Source organism: Puma concolor, chromosome A2 (assembly GCF_028749965.1).
Source record: "Puma concolor isolate L17-30 chromosome A2, mPumCon1.1.hap2, whole genome shotgun sequence".
Lineage (NCBI taxonomy): Eukaryota > Metazoa > Chordata > Mammalia > Carnivora > Felidae > Puma > Puma concolor.
The window spans coordinates 7,067,245-7,078,590 of record NC_141668.1 but is presented as its reverse complement, the minus strand read 5'-3'; the positions used below and the strand labels follow the sequence as shown (position 1 = coordinate 7,078,590).

Here is an 11,346-nt window from a genome sequence, read left to right as displayed (position 1 = left end):
CTGTGCAGTTGCACAGGGCCCTGTACTTAGAAGGGTTTACTATTCTATTGATGTCATCTTGAAATTCTTAATTTTTTTTGTTTGTTTTTGACAAAGGGCCTGGCATATTCCTTTTGTGCCAGACTTTGCAAATTACATAGCTGGTCCCGGTCTGTGTCTTTATTGCAAGTTGGAAAACAGTTACCTGGGGCCCTCCAAGTCATTAGCACCAATAACTGGTCTAACAATATGGACCAATAATATAGTATTAATACAATAATTTCCGAATCTAGCTGCTTCCCTCCATGGGTTGCCACCCCATTGTACACTACTTCCTGCCACATTTAGTTCTCTTAGTACCCACCTTCAAGTGTGAGCATCAAGTAATCCCATGTCTTAATGTAGTGAACAAAAATATTATATCAATATTATATCAAAAACATTATAATTTTATGATGATGCAACAGACAATTGGAACAGCTGGTCAACCATGAGAAGTTTGACCATCTGTCTATCATCTCAAAGTTTCCAGAGCAGGTTGGAGTGGATGCACTGGCTAAATCTGGGAAAATCTACCTGTGCCTGGGTCTGGGGTAGAGGAAAGTAGGAAGGTTGTAGGGGAAAGTTTGATCTCCTCCCTGGGTGCATCTTTTCTTGTCAGGTCATGCATATTTTGGGGCTTGAAAGAACCATATGAAGAAAACTAGAAAAGGTGTATGGTCATTGGAAGACTTTTCCAGGCCACATCTTCCTTTTTTTCCTCTTGGATCCCAATGGTTTAGACTCTTGGCTTTGCACCTGAAGTCTGGCAAATTTTTAATGAGTAACTTCAGACCTTCATGAAAGACTATCATGAAAACCCATATGATACAATCACTGGGAAGTATCCCAGGCTCTAAATTTGGACACATCTAGCCACGCATTTGAGTTTCTTCTTCCTAGAATCATGCCAGAGTCTCCCACGCCATGCAGAGAAGATCATCCAACACCATGCCTGGCTCTGTGTGCATGATTTGTGTCATGTAATAAGGGCCTTTGGGACCCACCAGTATAACCCCAAACAACAAATACAGGTTTGGAAAATTTGGTGTGACAGCAGGCACATGGAGAAAAAGCTTACACCTTGGTAAAACTAAAGGACTCCTCCAATTATAGGGCAATATTTCTGTCTCTTTAAAGCCAAATAGTTTCTTCAGTAGCTCCACCCAATCTGAGCTTGCTGCCTGAGAGGTTTAAAGGGTGAAACACATTTTCCTCACAGTGAAAGCAAAAGCAGCAGCTCAAACAGGTTCTTTGGAGAGCAATGGGGAACTCAGCTCCTTCAAAACAAGGTGAGCCTGGCCTCAGAGCAATGGAACTGTGAGGGGCAGCAGGACATAGGGGTGTGCATGGGTGTGGGTTCTGGTCTGAGAGGGGACCAAGTACCGTGCCAGCAGCCCAGCAAACAGGACGCTGCCACGTGGTCCCGGGGGAGGAAGAGTGGGAGTAAGGAGATTGATTGCCCCATGTCCACACATCTCCTATTTAGCAGGACAAACTTGCTAACAGCATATCTTCCATCAGTTGTTGTCATGACAGAGTGAGTGCTGCCTGACACCCCATCCATTTACCTTACTGGGAAACTAGTGTCCTCAAGGCAGGTCTTTAGAGCTGGAAGGCAATTTAGAGAGCAGTCTGTCCCAATCCCTCTTTTTTCCTGAAAGAAAATCTGAATCCCAGATGGTGTGCGTGTGGTTTTATTAACTTCCCCGGGATACCCAGGTCACAAATGGCACAGGAAGCCTAGAATTCAGCTGCCTGTGTCCTTTCCAACATGTAACAGAGAAATGGTGTGATCTACAGTGTAACAGAGGAGGTAAGGAAGGGGTGCCATGGGGGAGAGAATGAACTATTCTATAGAAAACAAATGTGCGTGAAGCCCTTTGGTTGCCTTCCCTATTTCCAGGGTTGCTACCAGTTCACGTTTCTGGACAGAGAGTGAACTACCTCCCGTGGCCTCCCATGATCTATTTCTGATCCAATGTAAACAGAAATGTAGAATCAAGGACCTGAGAAGGAACCAAGAAGAGACCAGAGTGTGCAAGGGTTATGCATGAGTGTAGGGTCAGACATACTTTGCATTGGATCCATTCTCTGCCCAAAGCCCATTAACGCAGTGACCTTGGGCAACTTCCTCAGCATTTCTGAGCCACATCAATCTCCTCATTTCAAAAATCAGAGTGGGGGCGCCTATGTGGCTCAGTGGGAAGAGCATGGGACTCTTGATCTCAGGGTTGTGAGTTTGAGCCTCATGCTCGGTGTAGAGATTAAATACATACATACATACATACATACATACATACACTTTAAACATTAGAATACTAAAAAGTATTAAATTACTAGAATACTAAAAATTTTATCACTTTATCAGTAATTACTTACATATGTATGTCTGGAAGATAAAGGTCATTAAAATATACCATAATCAGAGTTCAGAAAGCAATTAGAATTTTTAAAAAATTACCAGGTGTATTCCAATTCCCAGATCGTCTCCTAGAATTTAAAATTGAAATCAGCTCCACATAAGGTTCATAAATTTCGATTCTTTCATATCTCTTAAATTTAATTTGAGAAATAAGTTTTCACCTTCCTGTTTCTTTTTGTAAAATGTTTTTGGTTAAGAAATGGTTGGTTCTTTTTCCAAGAGAATTGGACAGTGTACATTTTGCTCATTAAATCCTCAAGACGTCATATGACATGTTCTTCTAGTTTCCGTGTTTTGTATAAATTTAAATTTAAGGAGAGGCTTGATCAGATTAAGGCTTGCCTGGTTATTTGGGTGGCAATATTTCATAGGTGCAGTTGTAGACGTCCATCAGAAGGCACCTTATATATTCTTCTGTCTCTTTCTGGAATGTAGCAGACAGTAATGATAGCTTAGAGTAATTTTCTTTCATTAACGGTCGCAAATTATAATATTATAATTCTATCATTCTTTCTTCATTTATTGGATGGCATAATCCTTTAAAGAGAAAGTTCCCCTGAATCATACTTTCATTTCCATAAGGTGTAGTTAATAAAACAAAAGGAATGCTTGAATCTTTTTTGTCCATGTTCAGACTGATGACATCATTTCCTAGCATACCCCAAAGAGAACACTTCACTTCTTTCGCGATGATGGTATTGTTACGAATTCATGAACTTCAACATATTTGATGAATTTTAATCCATTGAAATTATTATTCTCATTGATAGTCAAATTACCTCATCTCTGTCCAGTCAGCCTCTTCAAGTTGGTTCTGTAGTCCTTTCGGTAAGATCCAAACATTTTTTTTTGAAAGTGATCTCTGCACCCAATGTGGGGCTAGAACTCATGAACGTGGGATCAAGAGATGCATGCTGTATTGACAGAGCTAGCCAGGCGTCCCACGGTCTGAGTTGTTTTTGATAGCATCCCCACTTTTTAGTGTGACTAGGATAGTCTAGGATCCACTTGCACATTTCTTGGCCCAGAAATGGAATCGGTACCTTCTCCTAAGAGTCCTAATGTTTTTGGAGGGAAATGGCATTTGAAGGGCACAGTATGGGCGCTAAGGGTGTTCATTGCCACTGGGCTTGTCCTTGGGCTTCAAAACTACACATGTGCACAAAAAGCTAAGAATAGGACAGGATTCCTGAAAGCAATTTGAGATTTTCTTGACGTTTTTCCCCCCTATTTGGCCTTACACTGTATCCCATTAGGACAATAGCCAATGAAGCAACTGCATTTTCAAGTTTCTTGGACCAATTCTTTGTGTGGTTTGTCTATTACACCAAATACTATGTATTGCATTTGCTTTTGATTTTTACCAGTTATCTTAAAATATAGTTTTTGTTTATAATTATGTAAGCTATTTACAGATGTTTCTCACTATCCGCAAGCAGAACGTTCCTATGAAATCTTTTATGAAACAAAATGACATAAAGGAGAGAAGCAATTACCATCAATGTACATGGAAAAAGGGTGCGCATTCCCAGATTTCCCCCAAATAACCTCCCTTATGTGTTTCTGATACTTTTAGACACAACTTGTTAACAGATGCACACATTCAATTGAGAGAAAGCCCACGTGCTCATCTGGCTCACAGCTCTGGTGGCTGGATGGTGAACCCCTGTGTGAGGTTCCCGGGGAAGGTGATTGGCAGCTGGTGTGGACAATGGCCCACTCGTCCTCTCTATTAGCTCAACTGGCTGTGAAACAAATGCGGAGCATTGTATTCGTGTTCAGCTTTTTTTGGTACAAATGAAAAATCCTCTTTGAATTTATGTCAGCCAGCAACAGCAGGTACACATGTAGGTCTCTCATAAAGGAAAAGAGCTGTAATTTGAACTCTCAAAAGGAAGGAAGTACATGCTTTCAAGACAAATCTATGAAATCTAAGTATATTCAAAGTAGTTTCCAGCTTCTACCCTGTCCCCCGCCTTATTCCTCCCATCCCTCTGTCAGTAACTTCTTTGGTGGCAGTTCAGATGATCTGCCATTGCTTCTTCATGTGCATGAAATATATGTTGTATTTTGTACCTACAGTTCATGTTCCTCCCCATTAGAGAAATGACAGTAAACTAAATATTATTTTCTTCACTTTGCCTTTTTTTTGCTTAATGAAATATCCTGGAGATCTCTCCATCCCGGCATAGAGAGGTATTTCTTATTCCTTTCTACAGTTGGATAGTACATCGCTGTGTGTATGTACCTTGGTTTATTCAATAAGACCCCTACTAGTGGGCATTTGGTAGATTTTTGGTCTTTAATTATTACAAATAGTGACGCAGAGAATAAAATATGCCTAATCTTTTCCTGTGTTTTTGTCAGTATAGCTCTGGGATATAAGGAAGGGGAACTTCTTCCTCTGTCCTTCAAGGTCTTGCAGCTGCACTAAGAATTGCATTCACTTCAGGCAGATAAATAAGAGAAAAAAAAAAGCAGTGTGCACAGATGCTCAGTAATGAAACTAAGACCAAGAGAGATGACCAAGGCAGGCAGTTTTTGTACTTTTTAGGCAAAGAGACGATGGATCTGTGAGGGCTTGACAAAACAAGGAAAACTTAACTTTGGGAGCATCTGTTAGGGAGGAATTCTAAACAGACTTTGGGCTGGGGTAGTAAATTAGTAGAAAGTAGTAGGCTGTTTATACAGTCTTCTTGGCTCTAAATCCCCGTCCCTTGTCATGAGAGTGTCTCTTTACCTCCTGGACAGCAAGGGGACCTTTTACATGGGAGATTTGTTTCCTGCTTGCATGGGGACAGAAGAGGGTCTTAGTAATCTTCCCACACAGGCTGTGTCTTAAGGTACTTTTATATGAAATAGTATGCCAAAGTTGCAAGTTTAGGGGTGACCTGCCCTTAACCACTACAGGCATAAATCCTAAAATTGGGACTCACAATCCAAGAATAAATGTATATGTGATTTGTGTGATATTGCTAATTTCTCCCCTGTAGGTTTTAGACTGTTTTTCTATTCTCATTAGCCATGGAGAAGAGAACCTGTTTCCTCTAAACCTTTACCGAATGATTATAGCAGCAAATTTTTGCACTTTTGCCAAATCTGTTAGTGGAAAAATAGTATCTCAGTGTAATTTTAATTTGTTATATTTAGTTTTTTCTTTTCCTTTGTTGGGTTCATATTTCTCTAAGTGAATGTTCATATATTTTTACATAGTTGAGGAGCATTGACATTCCTTTTTTTTTCTTTGAACTGTTTATTCATATGTCTTGCTCCATTTTCTGTTGAGCTATTGGACATTTGTCTCTGTACCTTTATGTATTCTTTGTATAAGAGGAGAATTAACCCTCTTTGATATAGTCTGACATTCGTATTTTAATTGTCTATGGTGTTCGTTGTCTCCCATTGTCTTTTAGATTTATGTAGTGAGATGTATGAATCCTTTTCCTTACAATCTTTCAAATCTTAGAGACTTGGCCCGCGCCTAGATTACAAAGGTTTTGTCTGAGTTTCTTCTAGTATTTATGTGGATTGATTTTTAGTGTGTATTTTCTAACGTATTTAGCATGTGAATGGCATGAAGATGTGGGTGCAGTTTTGTCTTTTTCTGTGTGGTTTTGTAGTTATCCCAATGCTGGTTATTAGTCCATCTGTCTCCCCATTGCTGTGAGATGCTGCCTTATGGAAGATAAATGTAACACGATACAATTGAACTGGATACTCATGAATATAGTCGACCAATTTGGTCTATTTCTGAATTGTCCGTTTTTGTTTTCGGTTTGTCTCGGTTCACACACACTTCATACTGCCTTAATTATAGGGGCTATAATATTGTACTATCTAGTAGAGCTGACCCTCCTTCATCGTTCTTCTCTTTTTTGACTGTACAGGCTAATTTCGTTTCTTCATTCATCCAAATGAAGTTTACAGTCAACTATTTTAGCTGTAGAGAAAAAAATGGTGACAAATTTTTTAAAATTTATATTTCTATAAAATCACGTTAAAGAAGTATCTATTAAAACAGTGTTGAATTTGGGGTAATGTCTGTCCTGTATGAAGGTATTTTTCTTCTTAAATCTACTAAAGGGGATGTGTTGTAACAATCCATTTTCTCATATTCAACCACCCTACTATTTCTGAAATAAATCACATTTAATTGTGGGGTTTTACTTTTTAGTGTCTGACAATTTATTTGGGATTTTTGCATTAGTATTCGCAAATGAGACATGTCTGTAGCTTTATTTATTGGTGAAATCTTTGTTAACCTTTGGGATCAATATCATACATATGTCATAGAAAGAACTGGAAAGATTTCTTTCTGTTTTAAGTCATCAGGAATAGTTTAAGAAAAGTTAAGTGAGATCCCCATGAAACCATCTGGACCTGATACTCTTTTGTAGCGGAACTCTTTAACTACTTTGTTGTTTTTCCATGGTGATTGAATTGTCTCATCTTTCTGTCTATATGGGACCTACATGGATAGTAGACTACTGCAGGATTTCAGAGAGGAACACATAGGTCATAAGAGCGAGGTGATGCTTTCCACTTACCTTCTTTGACTCTTTTTCTTCTCCTTCCTTTCCTTTACACCACAGAGACTCCTGGTAGTGACATGGCGGATCCTCAGGACAACACTCTGAGGATTATTCTGGTGGGGAAAACTGGAAGTGGGAAGAGCGCAACGGCCAACACCATCCTGGGGAGTAGAGTCTTTGAGTCTAGAGTTGCTCCCCATGCTGTCACTCCCAAGTGTCAAAAAGCATCCAAGAAATGGAAGGGGAGGAAACTTGTTGTTGTTGACACCCCAGGGCTCTTTGACACCAAGGAGACCCTGGATACGACGTGCAGGGAAATCAGCCGGTGTGTCCTCTACTCCTGCCCTGGGCCCCACGCCATCATCTTGGTCCTCCAGGTGGGCCGCTACACGGAGGAAGAGCAGAAGACCACGGCATTGATCAAGACTGTCTTTGGGAAGCCAGCCTTGAAGCACATGATTGTGTTGCTCACTCACAAAGATGTCTTGGAGGAGAAGAGCCTGAGTGACTTCTTGGCAGATTCAGATGTGAAGCTAAGAAACATCATCAGCGAGTGTGGGAACCGCTACTGTGCCTTCAACAACAGAGCCTCAGAGGCCGAGAAGGAAGCTCAAGTGCAGGAGCTGGTGGAGCTGATAGAGGAGATGGTGCGGAGCAACGGAGGGGCTTACTTTACCGATGCCATTTACGAGGACACAGAGAAGAGGCTGAAGCAACGGGAAGAAGACCTGAAGAAGATCTACACCGATCAATTAAATAATGAAATTAAACTAGTAGAAAAGGAATATGCTGATAAATCACAGGAAGAACGGGAGGAAAAAATAAAATGGCTAAAGATGAAGTATGCTGAACAAATAAAAAATATCAGGGAAGAAGCTGAGAAGGGATTATTTAGAGATGGTTCAAATGGGATTATGAGCTTGCTTTCAAAAATATGGCAGATGTTTTGGTAGTAAAGACCATTTCGTTTTTTCTTCTGAATTTACGATGATTTGCCATAGTGGTAGATTGTAGTTTCCATAGAGAGCTGTGACAGTAGCTTCTACTTATTCTTCCTATAACCTGACCCTGTTACTCCTGTCACTGAGTTGCGGGGCCTGTGTCCTCTACCTTGGAGCTCGGCAGATCTGGGACCATTTCAATTAATAGCAGATGGTTGAAGCAACACCTTGTGACTCTAAGGTTACATATGGGCAATGCTTCCTTGCCCTGTTGGGGTTCTTGCCCTTGGAACTTGACTGTCATGTTGTGAGAAAGCCCAGGCTGCCTCTTGAGAGGCCCCCATGCAGAGGGCCTGAAGTCACTGGCCCACTTCCCAGCTCACCTTTCATTTGTGACTCACACCAACTTGCCCGCCATGCAAATGAGGCAACTCCGGCTGTCCCGGAAGCGGGCCCTCCGGATGCCCCGCCATCTCAGGCGAAGTTGCAGAAAGCAAAGATGATCCATTCCCACTGAGTCCTGCCCAAATTGCAGCTTTATGAGAACAAATAAATGATGGTTTTTGTTTTTAACCAGTGAGCTTCAGAATGGTTTGTTATGCAGTGAGAACTAACCAGAATGAAGCGTCTTCCCAGCTCTCAGTCCCCACCGCCTTCCCTTCCCACCTGTCCCTCTTCACACAAAGTTGGCATAATCAGGCAAAGGCATATAGAGTTCAAAGACTCAGGAAAATTCAAATCAGGAATCCTGCACATGTTAAATGTCTGAACCACTGGTCACATGCGTCGTTGCACCGCATTGCCACAAGTACTATGTTACGGAGGTATCGGGTTTCTTTGGAAAGATTGTTCTGTGGTTCATGGAGATCTGAAAGTCACAGGATTCTCTTACTGTGTTTCTCTCTTTTCTGTTTTAGGGACCATCCTGACTTAAAATGTCTCCACTTGTATCTGAAAAATCCCATCTGGGCCACATAGTTTTCATTTGCCTCTGCAGAATCACACTTCACCCTAGCTCTTTGCCCCCTGAGGCTGATCTAGTTGCACTACATCGGTGGGATCTCTTGCTCTCTGACTTCTGCCAGACTGGCCAATGGGAAGTCCAAGTCAGAGGCCCTGTGGAAGTAGAAAAGCATGGCTGGGGTATCCATTCTTCCACCTCTATCTCTGCAGGGCCATCTCTGACTAACTGCAACCCTACGCCAAAGGTCACAGCTCCTCCCTTGGTGGCCTTTCTACCCAACTCTTCTTCTGCATTCCAGTCTTTCTTCACCCCTTCAGGTGGGACTCAATTTTCTTATCGATACTATCAACGTCACTGTGGTTTCCAAATTCCCTGTGTCCACAGTGTGTAAGAGGCCCCTTCTCTAAACTTTCTCCAAGTACCTAATGAGAGCAGACTATCATTTTCCTGTGAGAATTTGATTGATAAATCTTACGGTACCCAGTTCTCTATCAGAGCATTTTTACTGTTGTTGATGGTTTTTCATTCCCTCTAGTGCTTGTTTCCTGACACCAGAAAAATCTGTCTTTACCCTTCCATGCTGTGACATTTGCAGTAAGTAGATGAAAGGTTCTGTCTTGCTAAAATAATAGAGACACTTCAAAGTTAGATGGGTGACTGTCAGTCACTCACAAGGATTGCAGACAACCCAAATCCAAATTATTAGAATTTTTATTTGTCCTTTGTTTTTCTGTGAACATGACTGAGAGTATGTACCATATCAGTGACTTTTCGGGAGATGGATTAGAGATTAAGTCTGGAAAATTTATGATTCTAAATACTCACTCATACTAAGATTCATCACCAGTATTCAGAATGCAGTAAAAGCAACACAGAAGAAAAATCCTCTCCTGAGAAAACATGTGTCAAATGACAAAGTGAGACCAAAGTACTCTTTGCCATCATGCAGTTCTTATGTTCAAAAGTACTTCCTTGTAAGTGACTTATCTGTGTGATAGTATGTCTAAAGAGCAAAGTATTCCTGCCCTCTCCTTTTTCATTTCAGAGTCGTTTAAAAGATATTTTCCCCCAGAGATATGCAGAAATATTCTTAATATAATTAACCTGTGTTCAGGCCATTTGAATGTGCAGCTTATGTAAGCTGATTTCTTTTCTCCCAACCTTAGATTCTTTTTTGGAAGGTAAGACATACCCAGAGAAAAAACGAGTAAATAAAATAAATCATTATCTCTTCACTTGACAATCGAAATATTGCTCACTCACTTCTTTTAACATATTTTATATTCCAGTTTTCTCTGAATGTGGTTCTATTTCAGTGCTGAAGACTGTGGAATTTCCAGTGTTTAATGTGTGCATGATCCCTGTTGTTGAAATATGTGATAGTCATGACTCATGATGGGGAATTTACACTAGGATTTTTAGAGGAAGACCTGAGGAAAGATTTAGGGTATGAAGTCTACTGTGAAGGATGTGTAGGATGTGTCCATGTGGGTGATGGGTATGATGGTCATGCTTCTATTCAGAAACAGGAAAGTTCAGGGTGACAGGTAAGATTTTCAGGGGAAGGATACAGTCAGGAGCAACAGTGTTCAGTTAGGTTTGTGACAAGTTCAATATCAGATGTCAAAGTTAGGGTCCAATGTAAATGACGTAAATGACGTAAAAGTTAATGGGTCAGAAGGCTATATGAAAGGCTCGGGGTAACATAAATATCTCCCTTAATATCAGTTGAATCTTTACTAATTGCCAATACCCCGCAGTCCAAAACTCTATGCTAGAAGATCCATATAGGATGCCCAAAGGAAGAAGCAAGAACCAGTTTTGTGAGGTTTAGTCCTTCAACTAGTTTGATAGATATTTGAAGGGGTCAAGAGGAAAGGACCTTTTCTGTTAGGTTTTAGCATTTAAGTAATCTCTACACCCAACATGGGGCTCCAACTCATGACCATGAGATCAAGGGTCACATGCTCTTCCAAATGATCCAGCCAGGCATCCCAAGAGGAAAGGGCTTTTTAAACTAGAACATTTAATTTATAGGGACAATGACAAATTAGTATTGCTCACTTCTTGGAGTCCATCTGTGGCAGAATCGTCTCCCCAGGGCAGAAGGTGGCCCAGGTGTAACCGTGTGACTATGTAAGGGAGGCCCCACTGGGAGTCGTCTCTCTGTGTCATGTCCAGAGAGATGGAGGTTCTCTCTCTCCTGAAACCTAGTGAGGCGGCCTCTGGAGTTTGATACTGCCAGAGGGGTGTGGACGGTGTACGTTAAGAGACTTGTTGTGTGTCCTTCGGAGTTTGGCTTTGCTGCCTGGTGGTCATGGGATACATGAAGGCTGTTGCTTTGCTCTGTGGAGGGAGCAGAGTACACATGGTGGTGGAGGTCTTGGACACAGTCAGAACTTTCACTAACAGGGGGGCAAAAGTATGTGTTCTTCATATATCAAATGGGGCCACATGGGAGGGAGG

At 41.2% G+C, this 11,346-nt stretch overlaps 1 protein-coding gene across 1 annotated transcript; it reads left to right on the top strand.

Moving 5' to 3' along the window:
- Window positions 1–1,209: 1,209 nt before the first annotated feature.
- LOC147582967 (GTPase IMAP family member 7-like) lies at window positions 1,210–8,489 on the top strand. The gene is made up of 2 exons (XM_086686833.1): window positions 1,210–1,310; window positions 7,036–8,489. The coding sequence occupies exons 1-2, from the start codon at window positions 1,283–1,285 to the stop codon at window positions 7,926–7,928; spliced, it is 921 nt and encodes a 306-aa protein (XP_086542959.1). The 5' UTR covers window positions 1,210–1,282; the 3' UTR covers window positions 7,929–8,489.
- Window positions 8,490–11,346: the final 2,857 nt, after the last annotated feature.

Excerpts from the sequence above, each read along its gene's own strand:
- LOC147582967 (XM_086686833.1), top strand. The coding sequence starts at position 1,283 with ATGGGGAACTCAGCTCCTTCAAAACAAG. Across the intron at positions 1,311-7,035 it reads CTCAGCTCCTTCAAAACAAG|AGACTCCTGGTAGTGACATG; the intron begins GTGAGCCTGGCC and ends TTTACACCACAG.